The sequence below is a fragment of the Molothrus aeneus genome, chromosome 5 (genome assembly GCF_037042795.1).
Source record: "Molothrus aeneus isolate 106 chromosome 5, BPBGC_Maene_1.0, whole genome shotgun sequence".
In the NCBI taxonomy this organism is placed as follows: domain Eukaryota; kingdom Metazoa; phylum Chordata; class Aves; order Passeriformes; family Icteridae; genus Molothrus; species Molothrus aeneus.
Window position 1 is genome coordinate 43,351,223 of NC_089650.1, and position 26,253 is coordinate 43,377,475.

At 34.5% G+C, this 26,253-nt stretch overlaps 1 protein-coding gene across 1 annotated transcript in view; it reads right to left on the bottom strand.

The window, feature by feature from the left end:
- IMMP2L (inner mitochondrial membrane peptidase subunit 2) overlaps positions 1-26,253 on the bottom strand; it is a 403,527-nt gene that overhangs the window by 123,280 nt on the left and 253,994 nt on the right. The window contains exon 4 of the mRNA XM_066550494.1: positions 14,656-14,721. Within this exon, the coding sequence (XP_066406591.1) occupies positions 14,656-14,721 (66 nt within the window). The remainder of the gene's footprint in view (positions 1-14,655; positions 14,722-26,253) is intronic.

The following is a 26,253-nucleotide window of genomic DNA, read 5'->3' on the forward strand; positions in this document are numbered from 1 at the left end:
ATGTAGTAAAGAAGGAATTAATTATTTCACTGCCGAAATGAGGAGAATCTATCTCTTGCTAAACTAGACAGTTTATTTGCTTTCATAAATTTCTAGGTCAGAGTACTTGTTATAACCAGTTCTGATCAGATGATCAGAAATCCACTGAAGGTTTTTAAATAAATAAATAAATAATCAACATTATGTTTTCATTAAAAATCACCGTGACACTGAACTACTAAACAAGCTTGGAGAAAATTACAAAACACAAAGTCATTAATTTTCTATCACCCAGTGTTCTCAGGAATTCTCATTAGCTTTAATGCTCATTAAATATTGTAACATAAAAATAGTTTCCTGCTACATACATTTGTCTTTCTTTAATTTTTGTTAATGGTTTTTCCTTCTTCCTTTTGACAGTCTGAAGGTCTGTGCTGCAGCACAGCCAGACCCAGTTTCATGATAAAGCAGTTTGTAACTGGATTTTGTGTGTCTGAACTCATCTGGTTTTAAATTTACCCAGGGACTTAATCTGCTGTAGCAAATAATGTGAAACTAATGGGATTTTGATATTATGCTGATGTAAATATGGCTTGGAGACTTATGTAGTCAAGATCTACAGAAACTTTTAAAACAACATTAAAAGTACTTGATGGTGATTTGGTCAGAAATTGAGACTCATTTTATTTTAAATATCAGCAGAGAGGTATAATCAGAACATGGCTGAGATGGAGCGGTGACACATCTGTATGAAGCTGGAACTCCATTCTTTTGTAAACAAGATTTGTTTTGTGAAGCTCTAATTTCAATCACAGGTTTTAGTTTGGAATTTGAGATTCACCCTGTAATGCATCTTCCACTGGGGACTACAAACTCCATTCAGTAATAAGATCTTTAGCCCTAACTTAATTACAGTATCTGAAAAGCTGACAGGGAATAAACATGACTAATGATTCTGATTTTCTCTCAACTGCTCACCTATCCAGCAATCTCTCTGCACAGAGCCTTGCAGGGTGATCACAATTGATGGTGTTTACATGTCTGACATTAGAAATAACTATTGTAGCAAATCACACTTGTATCTCTGCAGTACTTTAAAACTGAAGTAAAAGTTAAAAATAAAACAACTATGTTCAATTTAATCTGAATTTAAGGGGTAATTTTTGGTAAATGTCTCATTTTCAGAATAAGTGAAACATTTTATTCTCTCTGCAGATCTACAGGGACACAAGCCCTGTTTTCAGAGATGTTCTGTTCAAGGCATATTTTAGTAAGCAAAGCCTAACAAGAGGAAAGGCAATTTCATTTGTTTTCAAATTTATGCTTATTGCCAGCCACTGTCACTGTCAGAGCATTTCAGGTACTTGAGAACACCAGCTTAGCAATCTTTCCTTGCTATAAGAGACATGAGGTTTATTCCTCCAATCTGCTTCTATTTATTCTAAGCAGAATTTGTCTCCAGTGAGTAAGGATGTTTTGAATTTCTCATAATTAAAGACAGGGTGTTTAAGCATATATTACACATTTAAGTTCTATTTAGACTGAAAGTTTCAGTCAGACAACACAGAAACAAGGTTTGAAAAGCTGAATCCTGATTAATTTCAATCTATTTTTCAGTTCTTTTTTCAGCAGACCTATCATATACCTTTTAATTCCTAAAAATTTGGCAGGCCTATTTCTCATTCACGTATACAGCACATATACATATTTATAAAATGCATTTATATATATTTAGTTTGAAAATCCAAGTACATTATAGGAAATATTTAGAAAGGCTTGCTTATAAATTTTGGATTATAAATTACTGTATTATAAATATAAATTACTGTAGGCTGTCACAGTAATACAACATAGTCAGAATTTCTTCTCCAGAGTAAAGAAGCTGTCCCAGTAATCACACACCCCATAATGACTAGAAAACAATCACACTGCAAGCTTGTCACACACCTTAACATCAGGGATACTCTTCTATTATTGATCACCCTTCAAATATCAACCTGTGTATATACTTGGGAGACAAACAATGGGCTGAAGTTGAATAGTTTTCATTCATTGCTGTAAAAGGTGTCTACTTACACCACAAAGGGGCCCACCATCCCCAAGCTAACTTTATGTACATGTAAGACATTTCAAAGAACAATTTTCATACAGTAAATGAGTCAAAGATTTAAGCCCAAAAGGTTGCTGAGTGTTTGCCAAAACTTCAGCATGATATTTTTAATTGCTTTTCATGAACCATCTAATTTGTTATGAAGAGTGACTTGTATGCCTACACATAAATGACTGGTGCTATTTTAGGTAGCCTGCTGAGATATCCTCATGACAAGGGCAGTGATAACACAATGTTCAAGAGAATTGTGCCTTTCTGAAACTGTAGCTTATAAAACCAGACAGGATAACTAGGACATCTCAAATGGCACTGGACAGGTATGTTTAAAGCAACCAAATCCCACCCATTAAGCCTGTGAAACTCAAGAGTTTTCCTTTGGAAATTAACAGTCGTACCAAAAGAATTTTTAAATTCATCACTCAATTTTCAACAGTCAATTATAGAAGACCTTTGATGCAACAATTTCAGATATGAAATTGGATGATCTTTCAGCACTGAATACACAATAGGGAAAGTGCTCATAGCAGAAAGACACCTAAGGAAGTAATCACTAAGAGACTAAGGAAAAAAAATTCTTCATCAACATATGCTAATCTCTTGTCCTCCTTCAGGCAGCAAGTCAGCATCTAACAGTAAAGTACAGCAGAAAAAAATTGAGCAGGTAAAAGGTGAAACTTGCCATAAAATCATAAGCTCTTGTAAAAGACAACTCTGGGTTAAAAAGTAGATCTCCAAGACACCTTGGCATGTTGAAAACTATTTTTACATGCCTGCATATCATGTATCATATTTCCAACACTTCTAAACTCTGCTATGGACATCAAAAGATACAAAAAACCAGAACTCAATTACCTCTCCAAATGGTTTTACAGACTGACTTGAGCATTGCTACGGAGATACATGGGGAATACATGAGCATGATGTTGAGGACAGGGCAGGCAAAACAGAAACATAATTTCCTACACATTCCCTAAAAATTAAAAGAAAAGGAGGGGGGTTATAGGAAAACTATACTGCACTGCATCAGCTGATTAACTGTTGATGCAAATGTTTTTACAGTAAATGGTTATTTCTGTCCAGGCAGAATTTTTAAGTCTCTACATAAAATAACAAGTGTCAAATTAGCTACAAAAAGGCCTGACTTCCCTTGTTCTTCAGAATCATAAAAAAATCACATTATACACAGAGAAATGAAAGGTGAGGGAGTTGCCCTGTGCTTTAAGGTTTGTAACACTAGGGGCTTTCCCTTTACAAGCCTGTAACATTTCTCTTGTAGAACTGAAGTCTGCTTTTGACTTTGTTGTCTTGCTGTGGCAATACTTTTACCTCTTACTCCCAAATGCTCTTGCCCTCATGGTGTCGTGTCACTGAACTGCAAGATTTGGATAGGTTTCTGATGCGGGGTTTCTCACAGGAATAGTATGACTGATTTTAACTCATCCTTTCACCTCCCACCTTTCCTTCACCTTTTATTTTCTAGCTTGAGGTTTATAACTTTATGGTCAGGAATATGTAGAGCTCAGTAGACAACATTAGCAGACAATTATGTTTTTTGGGTTTTTTTATGGGTTATTTATCACAATAAATAACCTATTAAAAACTTCCAGAAATATACATGCAAAGAACTTCACAGTTACATGAGTGCACCATCTGAACCTGACCAGTTGTTGCAGCCAGAAATTTCGGTGCTAGTATGTAAAGGAAGCCAGCTGGGACACCAAGCTGATCCTGCTTTAACCAAATAATCATGGTGGGAAGTGTTCAATGGAATATCTGTCTTGCTGGAGAAATTATAGGAAAGAGAATCTTACCGGCTGATATTCCAGTCTCTTCTTTTCCAGTTAGCTGTGGGTATAGCTTTCCTCTTTTCTTTCTGTCACATGTCCTTTTTTAAATTTTTTTTAAATTTTATTTTCAATAAAAGTTTGGGTTTTCTTCACTAACACTGTACATACCATCACTTAGGGACCTCCCAGGAAAGCCTATCTGCTCATCAGCCAGTGAATACTCGGAAACACAAATACTCCAGATTTTAAGAAACTTTCTACAAAACTCAGTAGACATATATGTAGTATTCCTGGTATGTCTGCTACTTTTTGCCCATGTTTGGGTATTCTCAAGCATGAATAGTGGTAAAAGAGATAAGGATGTTAAAATGGTGAAACAGTTTAAGTCCATGTGGCCTAGAAAGATGGAAAGTAATTATGAAAAATTCAGTATTAACCATACCTCTAATACTCTCTAGAAAAAAAAAAAAAAAAAAAAGAGGATTTCAATTGACAGAGGGAAATAATTTGGTTAAAAAGTCCTCTGGTATTTGTTACTGCTTCAGAAACTAACCCAAATTTTCATATTCTATGTACTAGAGATCTCAGAAGAACATACCTAAAGGTGATCTAAATGCACCTGTTCTAACACCAATATTTCCCAGCAGAAGAAGAAAAAATTAAGGATCTCTCTGCAACCTACCAGGAAACTAAATCTTCCTTTAAAGAAATGCAGAAACTAAACCAAACAATTAACATCATAACAGGTTTATTAGATCTTTCAAATAATTTAAAATGTTCAAGGTTTTTAGACAAATAGTTTGAGGAAACACAGAAACACAAAGAAAAACTGCAGCTTAACATCAGCAAATGCTTTCAACTTAACTATCTGACAATGTATAAACACAGAGTTGAATACTTTTTTCATATGGAAGGAAATATAGCAGTTCACTAACTCCTTTAATTGCCTTCCATACATATAACAAACTGAGGCCTCCTCTATTCTACGTGACAGAGCTCTTGATAGAGATCAGCAAGAACTCCATATTCACATCTGCATCCTAGCAAAGAAACTAGAATTAACATCAGCTGAATAAAACTTACACAAATTAAAAATATTCTGGTGCTCAAAGATTCCTTATGTCATTTTTGACCTTTCCATAAATTCAGCTCAAAGAGTTAATTGTGCTGAAATAAACATTAACGTACTGCCTAAGGATACAATTTTTTACCTGGCCAGGGAGTATTGGCAGCATACACAATGCATCTAAACTGTAGAATAATTCATTAGGAAATATGCAGTAGCTGTGGCAAGATTTACTACAAATATACTTGAAGTGTTTTTAAAAATTAATATTATGCTGCTATGCTTGGCTTAATTAGCTCTCTTCTTCATTTACAAAGCATATCTGTCTGGTTTATGAACTCAGTCTCTACTCCCCATTCTTGAAAACCTGTTTAATTAAAGTTTTAACTACTGCATAAGTTTTAGAAACAGTACAATGACTTTTATTACTATAAGCCTAAATCTTCTTTTAAATATGATCATATCTACATATATCAGAATAGATTAATACATGCTCCATAATACTGTTGTGTATACACACAATACTGGTCCTTTTCATTATATATGCCCTCTATTTCCATTATGCTGCACCTAGGCAATTTTGGGGGTTTTGCACAAGCAGTTGGATTGTGATTAATTTAGCCAATCAACAAGTCAGTTCTCCTAAATCCATTAAAACTCATCTTCCTCTGTTTGGCATATACCCATTTCTAGCCTGTTTCAGTGATTTCCTCATCCATTATTCTATTTTATCTCTTTCATAGGTCCATCACTTATTAGATTCCCACTTCTACTAGCAGATGACTCTATTTTGGTTTTCAACTACAGTAAAGACTATCACAGTCTTTTTCAGCATTTATCACTTCCTCCCATTGATGCTATTATAAATTATTAAATATTTATTTAATTTTTTTATACATACAAAATTGAAACATAGTCATTACATGCTAGCTGGGATCTATCTGAAGTTCTAGAAATGCATGACATACAGTTGATCGTAACCTTTTTTTGCCTGCATATTAAAAACCTCGTGGCATAATGGTCAGTGAACAATTATTTGTGCAATCACTGCCTACAGACTACAGCAAAGCAAAAAATATTTTTTTTCTCCCTCTGCACGGATGCTGGAGACTCTAGTTAATGACTTGTCACCCATTATACCCAAAATACACTACAGTTTCATCACACAATTTACTCCACAGAAGCAGAATGTCAACAACAGTCAGTTCTACAGTAATTTAAAAAGATAATAGTCATTTTCCCTCCTGTTCTCATTTGAATCTCATAACCACTGTGGTGATCAATTTCAAAACCTTATTTGTTCTGCTGTTGTGAACTATTCAGGATATCAGATTGGTGTGCAGCACAAAATTATAGAGGCAATCTTTTTAAATTAACAATTTACAATTAATATTTCTGCCAGCATATATTTGTAATTTTTCCTTAATATAAAACACTATGTCAAAATTTTCAGATTAAAATATGGCAAATTATTTCATACGGCTGACAAACAGTGCAGTAAAATAGGCAGGAGCACTAAAAAACTGTCAGGCTATAAATCTCATGAAGAAATGAAACAAACAAAGGAGAAAATTCACACAATTTTTCTAAGTTAAAAAACTAATAGCTAAAGCATCATCAGTTCATTCTGTGTAGAATTGTTTATTCATTACTCCACTTCATGAAAAAATATTAAATGCACAAAATGAACTTTGAAGAGATGACTTTTTTTTGTATTCTTTACATATTGTCTAATCCCAAAAAAAATGTTTTCTTTACATATGCTCTTATCCTTAAAAAATGTTTTAACCAGATTTTCATTTAGACCAAATTGGCCTATTTCTCTCAACATTAGCAGTGCTGAGAGTCATCATAGCAGCTGAGGCTCTGATGCTCTGAGTCTGTTCAGTGATCCCACACGGCAGCGTCGGTGCATTTTAAGAAGTTACCGTGCTTCAGCTGGAGTTGGTAAGCAGACATGTGGTCCCTGTCAGCTCATTGCAATGACAAGTACATGGTGCTCACTTAAGCTGCTTTCAGCAGTTCCAAAAGGGAGCCCAGGTGAAAGCATTGGAAATATGAGCATTAAGGAAGAACATTGGAGGCAAGCTTTGCTCTTTTTCTATATACGGCATCAAAAGTGATGCAGCTGTTGTTGTTTTCTTGCACATGTGTGGAGATGGAAATTAGCTCTATCATTAGACTGGAGTAGTATCATGCATATGATCAGCTTAAATCAATCACATGAGCAAGTAGTATCTCCAGTTCTGGGAAATGGAAGGCAGGAGGGAAGAGTGGGCTGGTGTGTCTGTGTGTAGCAAAGTAATGGGATCAAGAAAACCCTTTAAAAAACACCACCTCGGTCATTTGCAGTTACCTGACCATTACTCAATTCTAAATGAACAGAAAGTCTGCTTAAATCTTTCTTCAAATGAGACAAAGAAATTCAGATGGAAACTTGCACACACCACACCCCCCCCCACCCACCAAAAAAGCCATCATTTGTGACTCTGAAACCAGAATAAGGATGCAGATAATAAAACAACCACATACTGAGACTATCTTGCAAGATGGTTTTCTACTCATTCTGGTATGTGGATACAACTCTTTCACAGTGTCACTGGCTGAGTTCAGCACACAAAATATATTCAAGTAAGATAGAAAGAGGACTTTTGCACTGCTTTAAAATGAAATAACCAGTAAGATTTATTTACATTATTCAGAGCAGAGTATTTTGTTTCAGCATGTTTTTCCTCAAATTGCAAACATAAGAATATGTCTGGTTCTAATACTGCTTGAGTTAATAAAAATTGTAGCTTCAATTTACAGGAGGAAAGTGCATGAATTTCCAGGTTTTGAACCTGTTTGCCTTCCAGTACACCTAGAAAAATCTGTGCTGACAAATACATGAACTTATTGTTCATTTTCTGAGATGAGGAGCCCAGGGAGCTCAGTTAATATCTGTTCCACAAGCTTCTTATATAAGCATAAGCCTACAACATCTTTCATCCTGACTTTCTCATCTATAAAATGGGTTTAATACTCTTTCCTTCCTCCTACCCTCATCTTTGTTCTTGTCACAGTAAGCTTTTAATGCAATACACGTAGATGAGCACCAGAGTTGAAATGAAGCTAAGCTTTTATTCACAAACTGCTTAACCAGACATCTAAACACTAAGAAGATGCACTTCTAAGCTGTTCAGAACAAAGAACATTTTTACTAAACACACCCTTTATTCTGATGTCTAAGTATGGATTTCAAGGCCGAATTTCAGATGATCAATGACATTTGTACCCATAGGTTGCAAAAAAAAAAGTAATTTTTAGTAATTTTTTAAAGTTGAAATACATGATGGCATTTTATTAACTACTGGATTTTTAGTGTTAACGCATTTTAGTCTCTCACTGCTCACTTTTTAAAATCTTTTTAAAGACAACCTATTGAGCTTCCCATTGGGATGATTCTAGTTGTATGAATGTCTTTTCTAACCATCTGATGCCTTGGCAGCAAATCAACTTTCAGTGAAACAGAAATCAAATGTGTTTCTTTAAAGAAAAATATCTATGAAAGACATGCTGTCTTAAATGAGATGACTACACTGCATTTTTTTAAGCTTACAACAGAGAAAACATTCATCTAAATGTGAAGTCATACATTTGAAAATTAGTATGTGCTGTCGAAGAATCATAGGATAGTTCAGGTTGCAGGATTCATCAGGAGGTCACAATCCAAACCCCTGCCAAAACCAGGGTGAGCTACGAGGTCCATTATTGAGGGCTTTATTCAGTCAGGCCTTGCACACCTCCAAGGATGGAGGGCACAGCTCTTGTGGCAATAGCCCCATTGCCTGACCATCCTCAAAGAGAAGGGGTTTTTAATCTGGTCTGAACTCCTATGGCCAGTGCACCACTAGGCTTATCTCTACCTTCTTGGCAACTTCCCCATGGGTACTGAGGGCTTTCTGTTAGGTCACCCCAAAGCTGTCTCTTCTCCAGGCTGAACAAGCCCCATTGGGCCAACATCTCCTGGCAGGGCAACTGCTGCTGCCCATGCTGAGTTTGAGGGCGTGGGGCCCTCTGCTGTACTTGTTATGTATTACTTTTGTCTTTCTGCCCCAAAATGCACACTGAAATCTATGTGTGGTCTAGGACACAATGGTATTTTTCTTTTCATAAAACATGTGTGTATCACAGCCTTGGTCATAATGCCAAATTTCAGAAATCCAGCTTTTTGTACCTTTACTATTGGGCCTACAGATTGACAGAACCTTAAAAATTCATTATGGATACAGAAAATCATCATTGTGCATTTCTCAATTTATTTTTCTGGGTTAAAGATGCTGCACCAATATACATTCCCATCATTTGCATTTACAGAAATGGAGTCCAGTCATGCAAGGACTCTGTGTACGGAAATAGAATAAAAATCAATGGAAACTCTATTTAGGAGACTTGCAAGAATACAATCAATGATAAAGAGTCATAACAGAGCAGTATAGCTGAACCTAAAAGAAACCTTTCATTGGCTAAAAAAAAATCCCATCAGTACCTAACGGTAAGTACTACCAAATAAATTGCAGAGATATATAAACTGGTGACATATATATTCTGTGCACACAGAATAAGAATATTTTAGAGGATGAAGAGACTTTATCTAAGGTAATTTAACTGCTACTATGTCCTTTAGATACATAAAGAACCAAGACAGAACAATATGAAGAAGACAGTCAATATAAAAGATATTGCAAAATTTGTATGAGGACCTTGCTGTGTCTCTGTAGAGTACAACCTGTTCTCACTTCTGCTGATCTACCACTCCTGTCAATGTGGATCTGACCACTCACAAATTTATATTCACAACCCAAAGACAAAGCAGACTTTGACAAAGAGAATAGAACACAGCCATAAACATACCCTGTGTGTCATCATCTACTGTGATTTCTAGATTTTAATGTGTTTCACTGATAATCCATTTTCCTATTCTAACTACGAGCCATTGCAAGCAGTACCTTACCACATAAGCAGTACCCCACAATAGTTACCAGGGGCCTATGTGCTGGGGGCAGTAAGCAAAGAGGGAACAAATAGAGTCTTGCTACAGCACTAGTGAACATAAATTGCTTCTGTATGATTAAATAGCAAAGGTTTGTATGTAATTCCTGCCAGGTGATTGCCTTGAAGATGTTATCTACAGAGACATTCTTGGGTTCCAACACTGGCAAATCTGAGTTTTTCTTAAGGCTGCTCTGCTTTCTAGAGGCAGGCACAGATTTTTTGGTAAAATCTAATACAAGCTGTTTTCCAGGAGTATGGTCTCTGTGTGAAGACAGCTATTTTGTGGGAAAATCATCCCTGGACCTCAATGAAAAAAAAAATGGCAGCCAAATATCTGACAAAATTGAGTTGATTCAGTAAAACAAAAAAGCCCCAAAACAATAAAAAAACCCTTCATGATTGTCTTTTTCACACTAAAGGGATACTGGATGCATCTGACACCAACTCTCTGAGAATAAAAAAAAGCAACTAAACACCCACATGGTGTAATTACAGTTTGAAGCTGAAAGCTTTCTCCAATAAGTGGACAGAATGATGAAATTTTGCTTATAATTTAAGGAAGTATGGGATATTTGATTGGAAAAAATATAACAGCCTGCATGAACTCGACAACAGAGTACATAAAGTTGATAAAAGTGATTGCTGCATTTAATAGCTACTGATGGATGGGGTTTATTTCTATTAATTCTCTACCCTTTTTCAAATCCCATTATACCTCTTTCATTCCTAACTTTCTGTGGCAGTAGTTTCTACAACTTAATAATAAACCTTGTAATAAAAGTTGAAAAGTTTTTGTTGAAAAGTTGGTTTAGACCTATGGTTTAATAATGCAATGATCTATGTCTGCATTGTCATGCTTTGAGAAACAAGGACTATTTCCTTTTTCACATATTCAGAGCAATTTTGCAAGTTGCAACATGTAAACACACACAACATTTTCCTGAAGCATTCAGCTCAGAACACTAACTCCTGAAGAGTCTAACAATATTGCCAGACATAACCTTTTTTTAAAAGAATTACTCTTCCTAGAGGCTCACTAATCATTCTTAACTCAGGTACAGTATTAAGAAGCAAACAAATAGATGAAAAGAACATAACAGGCACACCAAGCTCTTGCAGACCTGTGGAACTGTGACAGACAGGAGGAAAACAAATTAGTTCAGCAAGGTACTGAATCGACTTAATTTCAAATTTTACTAGCTTAACACCAATTTTGATTTCCTTCGCATTAACCATCATTTATTTTTGTTGCTGAAAACATACCATAACTCATCTGTGAAAGATTACTATAGATTTTTGAATTACCAGTAATGCATATAAGATAAATAAGTTTAATTTCAAGTTATTCCAAGTGTTTTATAATACCAACATTCATTTTTAACAAATTAGATTATATTGACTTTTAAAATAAGGCCTCCTTTGGAAGACTTATCATTTAAACAATTTTCAGGAACCGATTTTCTACTTAAAGTTAATTCTCCTGTGAGTCCATGGAAAACAAAACAAATTCTGATCTGTGGGAGCTACACTTTGCAATATTGTCTGTATACAAGCTGACCTATAGACTCATTCGCAAGGACTAATTGGGGATTTTTTTTTGTCCATTCTTTGAATTCTTTTGAAGAGGAAGAAGCTGTACCAGCTTATCTAAATTAAATTATCTTTTACAGGTTTTTGGCATGTACTGTATGCTTCTAGTGATTTACAAGACACTACCAAACTCACTTCACCGGCACTAGCAACTAGATTGGAAACAAGAATAGAAAACTGCAATGACAGTGTTTTTATTTCAGTGCATTTGTAGCATTTTGAAATGCCTCAAATTATATTTCAAAAGGTAAATTATTATGTAGTATAATGTCTGACTACCTGAAAAATAGAAAATAAAAGGTGAAAATGGACCTATTATAGATTTTTCACCTACGCAGCTTTTCAAAAACTCTAAGTCAGTCATTGTTACTTTTAAAATGTCACAATTTTAATTTCATTAAATACTTTTAGAATTAGGATTTGAAAAACAGGATTTTTCTGCCGTGGAGTCAACTCCTGAAGTCAAGTCAAAATATAAGAGACCTTTCCTATGGCACTAATGGCTCTGCCTGTTTGATCTTTCATCACTTTCAGTAATTAAGAAACAGTAAAATGCTAATTAACTTACTTTAATTGATAACATGAGAAAACACAGCTTTCTAGTATTATCCCTAATCATGCTCCAAATGGATCAAATAAAGATAATTCATTCAGCTATGAAAGCACAACTACAGAATCACAGAACATATTGCCTATCACTCTTCTTATCTCAAACCATGGCAATACTACTTGTCTGATTTAATTGCAGCTGGAAAGGAAACACCACACAGCCACTTGTTCACTCCAGCCTTCCTGCCAGGGGCAGGGAGGGGAATTGGAAAGAAAAGGTAAACTTCATAGGCTGAGAAAGAGCAGCTTAATAATGGAGAGTAAATAAAATATAATGCTAATAACAATAACAGAAATTAATACAGTAATATTCACTCTACTATCTTCATTATTGTTATTGTTGTTATTACTGAAAAGAGAAAGAGAGGAATAAAACTCCAGAATGGCAAGTGATGCACAATAAAATTGCTCACCACCCGTCCCCAAGCAGTGATCAGTGCCCTCCAGCCAGTTCCCTGCAGTTTACACACTGAGTATGACATTCTGTGGCATGGAATATCCCTTTGGCCAGTTGGGTCAGCTGTCCTGGCCATGCTCCTTCCTGGATTGCTGTGCTCCTTCTCACTGGCAAAGCATGGGAAATGGGAAAGTCCTTGACATAGGGTAAGAGCTACTCAGCAAAAACTGAAGCATCACTTTGTTATCAACATAATTCTCATTTTAGAGCAAAAAAACACAGCACTGTACCAGCTACAGGAAGGAAATTAACTCTATCCCAGCCAAGACCAAGCACACAGAAAAAAGCTCTGGGACAACTTTCACATCTTCAAATTAAAAAAAATGCACATCTGAATTTCTGAGATTTCTATCAGTATTTCTATCAATAAAGTAATCTAGCCAGGTTTACCACAGACAACTGAGGATCATTGTACAGTCTTCTGTGTCCATGAGTGATTCACTAACCTGCAGGCTCATCAGTATTCTGAATGCACTTGAGCCACACACCTTTGTCCATTTGGCCAGGAACACCCACTAATGTTAATGAAAAGTTCCAAGTCTTAAAGAGTTTGAATGTATAGCAGAGTTAATTTCCTAAAGCTAGAATTTAGGATATTAAATTTCCTTTTTTTATCAAAATCTACACTCTGTTTCAAAAAATTAAGGCAAATGTGTTAATTACATAGAACAATGTAAAGTAACCCTTGAAGTTACCTTTTATTGCAATCTCTTTCTGATATTGCCACAGAAATGAATGAGGAATACTGAAACATGAATAACATTCTTATCACTTATATGACCTACAGCACTAATACCAGCAATATAAGTACCTTCTTAAGGACACAGGTCAATAAAAGACAGTACACACACTCCTCCTCTGTCTTTAGCACTTGAAACTGATAGCTGGTTTTAGCTGTAGATGTTCTATAGTTTTTGGACATCAAATTTTCTCCTTTGTTCTAGATATTTTGCTTCAACAGAGAGGCAACAATTTATTTTGGTTTCTCAAACTGACATAATTCAGATTTTTTCAATCTGAACTATATTGACTGCAAGAGGAAAAAAAAAAAGACATATTTCACAGTGCCCATGCTATTAACTAGAGTGCATTGAGATCAAATTCAAACCCTTGATTTGAATTGCAGCTGTCAAATACTTCTCAAGCAGTCACTGCACAAGAGCAAGAATCATTATCTAAATGAATTGAGTCACAGTCTGCCATATTGTCTGAGATCTCCCAGGGTCATTCACATCTTAGAATGGGAAACCGGGGATTTACCCTCCCACCTGTATGCCTATTCCACTCTGTACCTGGGAAAAAGAAACCTTTTCAAGCAAGCATTTTCTTCAAAGTAATACTGTTCCCACAAAAACTTTTTATTTACACCTAGTGGTAATTTATTTCCACCCAGACCCAGTAGGAAGCTCTATCTGTCAGAGTAAACCAAGTCTTGAAGTACTCTAGAGTCTACTCTTGCTACAATGGATTTTTATCCTGATAGAATAATTTACTCAAAATCAGTTGCACCATATTCCCTAAAGATGCCTACAAACTACAATGAAGACAGTAATCTATGAGGGCTCTTTTTTCTATAAAATAAAATAAAATAAAATAAAATAAAATAAAATAAAATAAAATATCAAATATGAGATCCTGAAACAAACAAACAAATAAACAAAAGCCTAAAAAACAACCTACTTGCCCACCCCAGTGCAAAACAGCGGCTGGAGTTTCTAAATGAAAAATCATAGCCCTATAAACTCATTGAAAACTGCTGTAGAATTACCTGCCTTGATTTGTGGCAGAGATATTCTCAGAAAAAAAGCATTATTTGTATCCATGTACATTTCACAAGAGTGAGTAGTTTTGTGTAACATTTCTCCTCTCATTAAAAAACAGACAGGTACAATGCTGACATCCTTGTTTATAAGAGACAGAAAATGCTAGAAATTACTCGTTGTCTAGGACACTGATTTAAAATACATTAAAAAAGCTGCACCATTCTTATAAAGGCTCTAAGACTAGGGCTTAAAATACTTACTTAATAATGTCTCCTTCTAGAGCAATCACTCGTTTAATGATCTTCTGTTCAGGATTTCTAGGAGACCTGAGACAGGAGATAAGGTTACACAATCAGTACCATTCCCATTCTTTTAAGAAGATGAAAGAAATAGACACTATGGAAGTCATTAGAAGATTCCATGTTCTCCTTGAGTTAGCATCATCAAAATGTTCCACGGGGAAGTGAAGCTACTGCAATCCTTGTCACTGCAAACCATCACTGAAAGCAGTTGATGACCTCCTTACAAACAGCACAATAATCAACACACCTTTGATCATGAAAAATACACTCCACAACACCAAAAGTAAAGCATCCCATGAACCAATGAGGAAGGTACCTTTGCAAATAGATTAATGTATTAAAACCTGAATCCCCCACCATTTGCTGGGAAAATGTGTTAAACATTTATGTCTTTCAATCAATTTTGGAGAAAAAAATCTTCCTATGTTATATTAATATCTATCACTAATTTAGGTAAGCCTTGCCTAGGAAATTGTGGAAGTTTAAAAATAAAAGTTGCAAAATTCTCTGAAAGTTGCAGCTTCTGAATGCATTGTCTTTCACTTATTTTCCCATAGCATCTTTAATTGAGTAGATTCTGATCATACATTACATAATAATATGAGAAAGCAAAGATGTACTTGCATGTACAGCCTGAATATCCCAACTTCCTGGATGCATATTATTAGATAGACTATTAAAAGTGTTATTCTACTGTAGTTTTGACAGGTTAATGTAGGTATATATTCACAATAAATTTTCATTTTCTTTATACTTTACATTTTTTTCTTACTTTTCACTTTAAATTATCTAACTAGGCAAACTTAGAAGAATATCTTCATGTTATTAAAAAACAATTCTTTTTATTTGCTGCTTACGTACACAGAAAAGTCAGGGAAGGAACAAACTTTTTATTTTCTGTTGATGCTTGGGTTCTCCCTATTAAGGTTTCAAGTACAATCTGCTAGACACACCACTTACAGAGGTGTATATTACAGTTTTCATGGCTAAAACCATCTTTGAGCTCATCTCTGGTCAAATGGTAAGATTACACTTCTTTAAAAAGCAAAGCTGAGCTATGTCTGGATGAAAAGCTTGCCCACACTGCTGCATGACTAAAGGCATTTGAGGTTCACTTCCAGTTCGAATAGCTAAAACAAAAAATGGGTTCAGATTTATTAGTTCATTTTTTTAAATATTATTCTAAAAAAATCCAAATATTTTAAATTTAGTTTGAGGTTTTAATATTTTTTCTTGTGTGTGCATGTCATTGCATTTGAAATAAATTTCTCTTTCAAAGTAATGAAATAAAATTCAAGAAGCCTAATTTTGAATTTCAAAATGTCAAATAGCTTCCCTTTACATTTTACCAAGCCTGGAAACCTATTTTCAACAAGCAATGAGAAACACTGAACATGAATAAAGGCCATATATTTATTCCCTAGTCATCACTCAAATTTTCAAATCATTATGTAATTTACAGTAATATTTTATTTAGCATCAATTTTACATGAATAGTTGCATATTCCAGCTCAGCCTTGCATTTCATGTTCCTTCTTAAGGCAGGAGCACACAGTTTCATCATATTTTATATGTCAGTCATGGGAGGAATTAATCAAGTTTTAGATGTTTGTATGATTTAAATATATGGAATATCCACAGCACTTTCTGATGCTGCTCCTTGCAAGCAACATTTACTTCGTTGAGCACTCATTTGAGCATTGACCATGTCCTATTCTCAACCAAAGCACAGTCTATGAAAAGACACACCTTTAAGCTCTTATAAACTTTAAATATTTTTTTTAATTACTTTACTGCTAACTGATTTAAACTTCAATCTATTTAAGCTCAAGCTGTAATATTTCCCATGTAAGATTTAAGTAATGGAAATGATAATACATAATGTATGTGATGAAATGTGCATTTCTTAAAGATTGAATGAAAACAGATTTTATGTTTTCTCTTTCAAAATTCTGTTCTGTTTTGACACTTCACTTTCAAAAAAATGTTCTCAGCAACTTCCCAGAAGGCATCTCCACATGATTAGAATATATATATTGTTATGCAGTTATTGATCTCCCTTAATTTTCTGTCCTCGTGCAAAAATTTCTACTGACCTTGGAAAAACATCTCTCTAAATTTGAGGTATGGGTAATTATTCTAAGAGTAGTTACTTGGTTACATGGCTAGCAATGACATATTTAAATTGAATATAATTCATCAGAAAACCTTCAAGGAATTTCTTGCAGATATTATTATGAAAGAGCAATATTTTTAATACTAGAACCAAAATATTTTTTAAATAAATTTCATACTAACATTCTGATTATAATTAATTAAAATGGCAAAGGACTGGTAAAAGACAGATGAGCAGGTTCAAAGTGGCCAATAACACAGGCACTTTTAGACCAAGGATTTTCAGGAGCTGAGCAGAATGGTTTTTTTCCAAGAGCCAGTGTGCAGCCAGGAGGTAAGAGAGACTGGTTCTGAAGAGATGGATGTCGATGCCTTCCTGAATGGTGTACAGCATAACCCTGGGATTTCACTGATTATTGAAATCACAAAAACATACAGGCCATTTCTGTCTTCTATGTTCAATCCTGCAAGAGAACAGTGCGGGATCACACTGCCACAAAGCACATTTCCCAGGAAAAACACAAAATTATATAGCCAGCAGAAAAATCCACTTTTTAGCAAGTGATTGTCAGATAGAAATTGTGACAATTCCCTGAAAGATTTCTCTTTACATATTTAGCAACTGAGTATTTCAGTCAATATTACTCCTAAACCTCTCCCTTTCAACCACTTGGATTATTTATTTATTCCAGTGGATACTGCCCAATTTTAAATAATTGCTCCATGAGCTAATTAACATTTGATCAAACAAAAAATTTTCATAACATTTCTTGGTTTTGTATGTGTCATTTGAGTCTTCTTTCATTCTTTGAATTTTCTACGTACATTCTTCTCAAGAACCTCCACAGCAAATCATCCTAGACTTCCATTTCTACTGGCTTTTCTAGAGAGAAAGTTTTTAGAAAATGTCCTAAGATCCTAGCAAAATAACAGAAGCACTGTCTAAATAAATAAATACTACAACACACATTACTACTTTTTTCCATTAATAAACACTCAGAGGTTTTTTTGGTACCTGCATTAGAAAGAGACCTGATTCTGTGAAATCAATGAAAAAGCAGACAATATATTTCAAAGGGATAGCTTCAATTGATACTTTAATGATCTACATGTGTTTAATGTTACACATCCATTATCACAGACAACCTGGAAAAATTCTGTGCTCACTCTTTGAAAATTGTTGGAATTTTTATACCAATTTAGGATCTTCTAGAACAGAACTAATAGCAGGCATTTATTAAAAAGTTGCAGAGAAAAGTGCCTAAAGTTTTCAATTTTTATATGAATATATCTATTTATTTATGTATATGCATAAGTATGTATATGCATATGTATGTATATTACTGTTAGAAAATTGTTTAACTTTTTATGAGATAAAAGCAAGACGTTTAGGCAGCAGCCTCAAAGTTTGTCTTCATATTATTCTCAGTTTACTTCAGATTGAGTTTCATGTGACTTGATCATCATTTACATGGTGGCAATGGAAGAAATTAGGACTGTGTTGTAGTATAAACAGACTGAAATAATGAAGACCATCTTCTTCAAAATTAAAATTTCTGCTTCTATTTATGCTTTTAATGCCAGATACATAAATGGATTTAACTCCACAAAACAGGATAAGAGAGAATTTTTGAGATCTCAGCCTAACATTGTGATCCAAAGCCATTCACTCAGTGAGTTCTTCATTTCTCAAAACTAATTGCTCTCTCATCAAAAATTCTAGCATAGCTGGAGTCTACACTTCTGGGAATTTCCAGGATTAATGCCGGAGGGAAAATATGCTGTTTGTCTCTTTCTCAACCCATTTGGGGATCCAATAAATAGCTAGAGGAGTAACTAAAATGTAGATGGAGTCCAGAATAAGCAGCATTAATATATCTAAAGAACTGAGAACCTCACAGTATGGTTTTGCTGGCTCTACCTAAAAAATATGCTTGAAGGAAGAGGAAAGAGAAGCAGTGAGCTAACTCATTTTTATTTTCTGTTGTTTATCCTTGCTTCCTGTTGCCAGTATAGTAGCTGATGCTCAAACTCTCTACAGAAGTAAATATGTAGCAATATGCACTTTTTCATTCCTTCTAGCCCCGTAGCTTTGATAGAACAGATCCAACATAAACAATTCTAAATACTGTATAAGAATGGAAATTTACTTAATATATGCACATATTTTCTAAACCAAAATATTTTTAATCTGCTTAACTTTTTTCTCAGTCTCTAACTTTCATCTAAATTCCATGCTTCTTTATGCAGATACAGAATCTCATAATAAATGTAATATCCAATTACATCATAGGTTATGACACAATTTCTATATTGTGGCAACTAGCATGCAATTTAACAGTGAAGAAAACCTCCAAGGTTATGACACAATTTCTATATAGTGGCAGATAACATGCAATTTAACAGTGAAGGAAAAAAATTTTTACATTTTATTCTTGCTTTTTTTTTCATTCTTATTATCAATTTCTCTTGTACAGAATTACTGCAATAAATGTATCCAGTACCTGGTTTAGTATTTGTGTTCAGTTTGGACCCACCAGTAAAAGAAAGGCAACTGGAAAAAGTGGCACCAAAATAATAGTAACAGAAGAGCAATGTAACAGCAGTGGCTAAGGGTTTGTGCAGATTAGAGATTAGGCAAAGGGTTCAATTGCTATTGTCATCTATCTAAGTGTTGATTAGGAATTCAGAAATTTTGGAAAGGTATGCAGCAAAAGCGATTAGCAAACAACATGAGCAGCAGCAAGGGAAATTCCAGTCGTGCAGTTTGACCTGAGAGGCTGAGAACCACAGACATACTTAGAGCTCAGTGGGACACAGGTCTGGGCAGTCTGACCCAAATTCAGTTTAACCTGCCTTGAGTGGGTGGTAAGATTAGATAAGACATAAATTACTTTTCACTTCTACAGCCTTTAGTCTTATTCAAGTGTATGAAGAAACAGGATGTAATATCTTAAATTACAAAATATTTTGTCACACATGCAATCTCTAATGCTAGAAGAGACCACACTGATCACTGAATTTATCTGCTGTAGCCCACAGATAATTTTTTTGTGTTTTTCTTACAGTATCTAATTCTATTAGAAAGCATTTTTAAAGAACGTTATGATATCATGTCTCAACATTCTGAGCTGCAATGAGACTAACATCCAGAGAAATTACTCCACAGTTTAATTATCCTTGCTATTAGGAAATTGCATCTTCATTCAAAATTGAATTTATCCTAGTTCAATTTCAATTTCATGCCTTCTCCTCCAAGGCAGAAAACCCCTCAACATCTTATTTCTTCTTCATGAAGAAAGATTTGGGTACATTACTTCTTAAATTTCTCTTGGATTCATCAGCCAGAATTGCCTAAAATTCTTAGCACATAATTTTCCAATTCTGGGACCCCTTTTTGTTACTATTTTTTTCAAACTCCTCCAAGGTTTTAATTTTCTTCTTAGCATGCTTAGTATTCAACTAAGTAGAGCAACATGCCCTTATTTGCTGGCTTAATCAAAAAATTTATTTCCTGTTTCTTAACATTCCATTTATTTTTGTATAGTCAGGCATAAAGCTCATCCTTTTCATCCTAGGACCTGGTGTTGAAAAGACACCAAAAGTGGCAATTAAGCCTTCTCTGAGTAAACTGCTTGCTAAAACAATTAAACAATAAATTTTAGATCACTACTTGCACTTCATATTCAATAGAGCATGTTTGTGAACACCAACCATGTGATTCACATCATGCTACCCTGTCTTTCCTTGCACTGCTTGCACACTTGGCCAATGATTTACGAAGACAATTGACAAAACCAGCCCCTGACTTTGGATGACACAGCAATCTGCTGGAAATATTACTATTCACAAATGTGCCTCCAACCATATCTACACCTTCACAGCCAAAGAGAGCCTGTTTGTTATCTGTCTAATGTCCCCCATTAACTCCACAAAAGGAAAATTTCTTGATCAAAATATAATGTGGAACTAAAAAGAACGTGTGAAGAAAATAAATACCTATATTATAGCCTGTATCAAAATTATATTTACTTAGCTGTTTTATAATTTTGAATTTAAAACACACCAGGTTTGCTTGACAAAACCTACTCCTGAATTAATGCCTTTAAGGGTATTTTAGCTTCTACAAATAGAATAAGAAATAAACCATGTGATTATTTTTCTCAGATAAGACATTCCTAAGGGCCTTCTCTTTGTTCGAATGCCGGAAATTTATTGCAGGTCATGAAGTCATTTGCATTTTCTCCTTTATCTTTCAGCCTCTTCATTTTTCAAATGGTATTCCATATTACAAAAACTGTTTGAGACCATTCTTGCCTGTCAGTATCAATGTTTGAACCCCTTTCTGGTCTAAAACTCTGTTATACTTTTAGAGGAAGTGAAATAGATTAGATTAGCGATTTTTTCAAACAGAAATATTATGCAGAACTTATATGAAATTTTGAGAATGTTAGCAGATAACAAGAACATCAAAAACAGTTCCTCAGATTCTCCTAGACTTCCTCTGGGCTAAATTTGAGCAAGCAGGCCCAGACTTAATAAATACTAGTTTAGTGAAACATTTTGAATATTCACAATTTTTCACTCATAATTTACAAAGTACATAAAAACCAGCCGTCGCACCAACCGGTTTAGGCATAAGTTCTAGTAATGCTTGATTTGCTTAGCATCTCCAACGCAAAACATGTATAAAAACATCATTAAAAATATGAGAAAAACTGCTTCTAGGAACATCCTGTAATTCCTAACTCCATACTATATTAACACTTCTTAGTCAAACCTCTGTTAAAGCATAACCATTCACTGCCAAAAAAAAACCATTTTGTTTTTACTGAAAGTAGTTACTTATAATAATTATAGATTCTAAGCATGCACTGGTGGAGAAGTAGTGTTTTATTTTTCTTACATTTCAAACTATTTGTGTATAACCTAGAACAATGCTTACCTGAAATTTCTTGGTGAATTCTGAGCAACCTCTAAACAAAAATAACAATCTGAATAGAACACCTGCATGAAGCCTCAGAAAAGGAATCATACACTTTGTTGCCATAGTTAGAGCAAGTAAACAATTCTCTCAAGCTCTGCACTTAGAAGGGTTCAAGAAACAAGTGGATGTGGCACTTAGTGCTATGGTCTGGTCAGTAAAGTGGTGTTCAGTCAAGGATTGGACTCAATCAGCTTGGAGGTCTTTTCCAATCATGAAGTTTCTCTGTTTCTTGCATGCTTGTTTCTCCTTTCCCTTTCTAATGGGCTTCCATTCCTTTCCTTCTCTCTGCAATCTGGTTTAGTCTTGAGCTTTCAAACAGAGCAGGGAGTAACTCTCCAAAGTGAAAAAGTTGCTTCCATGGAAATAAACATCCACAATGTTATCTCCCAGTACCAGACATTATTTACCACAGATCTCCCACACTAAGGATGGAGTTGGAGGGAAATTAATAAAGATCTGCATAATTTCAAAACTGAGTTATCCCTGGTAAATCTACAGCATGCTATAGAATTGCAGCCTCGCTGTATGATGAGACATCAGCAGTATCAGCTTTTCAGTGTTTTTCAAAGGTGTTGGAAGGATATTGCAAATAATTTAGTCCTCAGCAGCAAATAACTATGGATTCTCCCTAGTATTAACTAGATCTATGATTCCCACATGACAAAATTAAGCAATCTTTTCTACACTTTGGATCAGGCAATTAAAATTGTGCATCTGAAAAACTTTCAGAATTATTTAAAAGAGAAAGTAAAAAATTAATAATAAAAAATTAATTACATCTCCATTAGAAATTACTATTTTTAAATTACATCTATTTAGCTACAGTAAGGCAAGGAAAAAAAAAGGAGGATAATTAAAAACTCTAAATAAAATGCTTCACAGCAATTAAACTAATTGGTACTGCAAAACAACATGACAAGGGAGTCTGAAAAAACCCTCAAAATACTATAGTAACTTGGAAGTATAGCTGCTAATTTGAAGTAAAATCATATTTAATTGTTTCTCAGCCTTCCAATCTAACCACTTTAAGGTTAAATGACTCAGCTGCTTGTAATGCAGGCTGTGTAATCACAATAGTTATGTGCACTTGACCTTCTTCCTGTTAACAGGGAGACTCAATTAATTACTTGCTGTTTTAACCAGCCATTTCACCTTATCTTCACCTTTTTCAAAAGGGTTGAGTAACTCTAACTTAACCTTTGACTTTGGAAACATACAGAAATATTTATCTACAAAATAGGAAGTTAGCCTGATCTAGGAAGGAGAATACCTGGGTTTCTATGCTTAAGAAAAAACAGTAATATATGCACTGTTTCATTAACCACTATGCTGTAATGTAGGAGCCACATTTTATCTTTACTACAGCTGCCCAAACATTCTACTCTGTAATGGAAATAAAATATTACTTACTTCTATTGTAACAGACAACAGAGGGAAATGCACAGAACACTGCAAAATGTAATCAATTGCTTGTAAATAGTTCTTACATTGCCATATGGGATATTAGATAGAAATAACCTAAATAATCTACACATTACCTATTAAAATTATCAAAAAAATTATGCTGTAATATGCATTTCTATACCTTCTTCCATTCTGGCTTTAGACCTCTTCCAAGCATACAAAATCAAGTAATCAGTTGCTCACCCTAAAATGGCAATTGTATCTACACACCACACATTGTGCAGCAATTTTCAATCATTATTCATTTCTAATGGGGTGCCAGAAAACTTGTCTAGTTATAGAACACCACCACAACTATTAAAAAAATACTAGATGCACATTTAGGTGTTACAAACATCAGTGACCTAGGAATCAAAACATTATTTATTTTGAGATAATAAACATTAAGAAGTCTGGTTCTTATATTGTCTCTCCTGGAGACTAAATTTACAGTGTCAGATAGGATTAACATTATATTTAGTTAAAAAGAAATATGACTCTAAAGAAGCCAAAGTTTTTATCTATTTTGAAATCACCTAAACTCCATCAGCACACTGCTTTTTAAATTTTTCTAGTGCTGTTTCAAACACCTGTTGTGAAAATCTCTTTCTTGATAATTCTAAGTAGCTGGATATATTTTCTCAAATGTAATCTCAGCTACAGCCAAGAAACTAAGCCTTTCAGATGAGTTGAGTCTGTTATAGTCAGTACAAAGAGTGTAACAATTAAAGTGGGATGAATCAGTCTTTGGAGGAGTATCTCTCTCCTCAATGACTACAAAAGAAGACAGACATCAGCTCAGTCTAGCCATCTTGACAGTAAATGATTAAAGATAAACTGCTTAAAAATATTGTTTCATCTACCTTATAAATATCTATAGCAGATTTTGGTTTTCAAATAACACAAGAAAGCAAGTATTAACAGAGAGGTAAAGACTAATAACAATATAATGTATACTTTTTATATAGTTGCAATATACCTTCTTAGTAAAAAAAAGTTTAAGAGTAAAGACATGTCAATGTCAATTCACAGAAAACCAAAAAAACCCACCAATTTAAAGTTCCCTACAGAGGTCAATAGAAGTCCTGACTTCAGGATCATTTATCTTTTTTTCTTTATTTAATAGTGCTGCATGCAATACTAATACTTTTTTGCATATTTATGACAAATAAAATGAAAATCAATTATCTTCCAACTAGTAAAGCATAAAGATGGAAGTTTAACTAAGAAAAGATTTTTCTATCTCTATTCATTAAAAAATAACTGTCATTATAACTGTCATTATAACTGTCATTATAACTGTTAAAAAATAACTGTCAAAATAACGGTCATTAAAAAAAAACTGTCCATAAGATAGAATACTAAATATCTTTATGTTCTCACTAAGCACATGAATACATAAATTATTTTCAGAGTGTGCAACGTTAACTTCACTGGAACTTGTATACAATTATATCATAAAATAACATTTCAGAAATAGAGAGTGCTGCTAAAGAATAACCGATTTATATAGCTGAAAATTTAGTATTTTTTTGTAATAGAATACAGAAAAAAGTGAGAACCAGCATTAGCAAAACACAGCCACAGTTGCCAAATGTCATTTGCAGAAGTTACAAGACATGCTTTAAAAAAAGAACAGTCATAAGATTACTGGACACAGGTAAAACCTCTGACAATAAAAAGAAACCAACCTAAAGTTGGATTTTTTTTGCTTCACAGCTTCCACTTTTATATTAGATACAGAATTAACTGCAGGTGGCCATGCTGCAGATGACATCAAGCTGAATTAACCTTAGATTGGCTGCTGTGACAGAAATCCTTGTAGTACTAGAATTTATGACCTGCTTATGAGGATTTAGCAAAAAGAGGCAATGGCACATTGAATAGGGAGTGTTTTTCCACATTATATTCTGTCCCAAAACATGATCTTCTGTGTCGGCAGGTCATCAAGCATTTTGCTCCATTTGGTAATAATTGCATTATCTTCTACATATGTGCTTCCACAGAAAGAAGAAGGGACCCTTCACAATAACTAAGGGTATTGTTTGAAGAGACTTTGATCACTTGAGCATGCACTTTGAGGCGTTTGTCAAGAATAAAAAAGTGCCCCATGTTGGTTTTCGCCATGAGATTTTTAAGATTCTGAGCTGTAAGACATTTCTTCTCTTGTATGATGGCAAATGTATTTATGTAAAATAATAAGAAAGGAAGATTAAAGAGATAAGAACTATCATAAACAGTGAACAGCATAAATGAGTAAAATATTTCTATCTACAGATGCTTTTTTCCCTTCATCCATAGGAGTTTACAAGCTTTTTAGACAGTGCTCCCCTTTGCTGGGAAGGCCATCTGCTCTCTCTCTGCCCCAGCTGTGCACACAGCCCCAGGGTTTGGTCTGCACACTTGCTTCCCAGCTCTTCCCACGCTTCAGTCCACTCTGGTTATTCCACCCAAAACAAATTCTTCAGTCTCAGCCAGCAGCAAACCCCATCCTAACCCCATCCAGCCTGTCAAACTCAAACCTAGGTGACAGTTTCCCACAGAAGGTCCCTGTGACCATTTTCTCTAAAGAAGTGACATGCTGCTCAGAATATTGCTAGATAAGGGAGAGACTGGCAGAAGAGATAAGAAGGGAGAGGGAAAGAATAGTTTCTACAATAAATTTTGTAGAAACTTTTTTCACATTCTGAGGACTAATTCCTCTTCACCTCTATCCAGGGGTGAATAGAAATACATCCATATTTCAAACAAATAGTTTATATTTTTATCTTCACCTTTTTTAACTGGATCCATGAAGAACAAAGTGAATTCCAGTATTACTAAAATTTGAAAATTTTGGGCCAGTCTTAAGTGTCTTTTAACCCATTGATCCATGGGTTTGGGGTTTTTAAAAGAAAAATTCTTATTTCTGAAAGTTTTATAGAACAAAAACAAAAGGAGAAAGTCTTCTCACTGAAAACAGTCAGAAAGATAGCAAAGTAAAATGCAAGGCAGAAGGACTAATGATACAA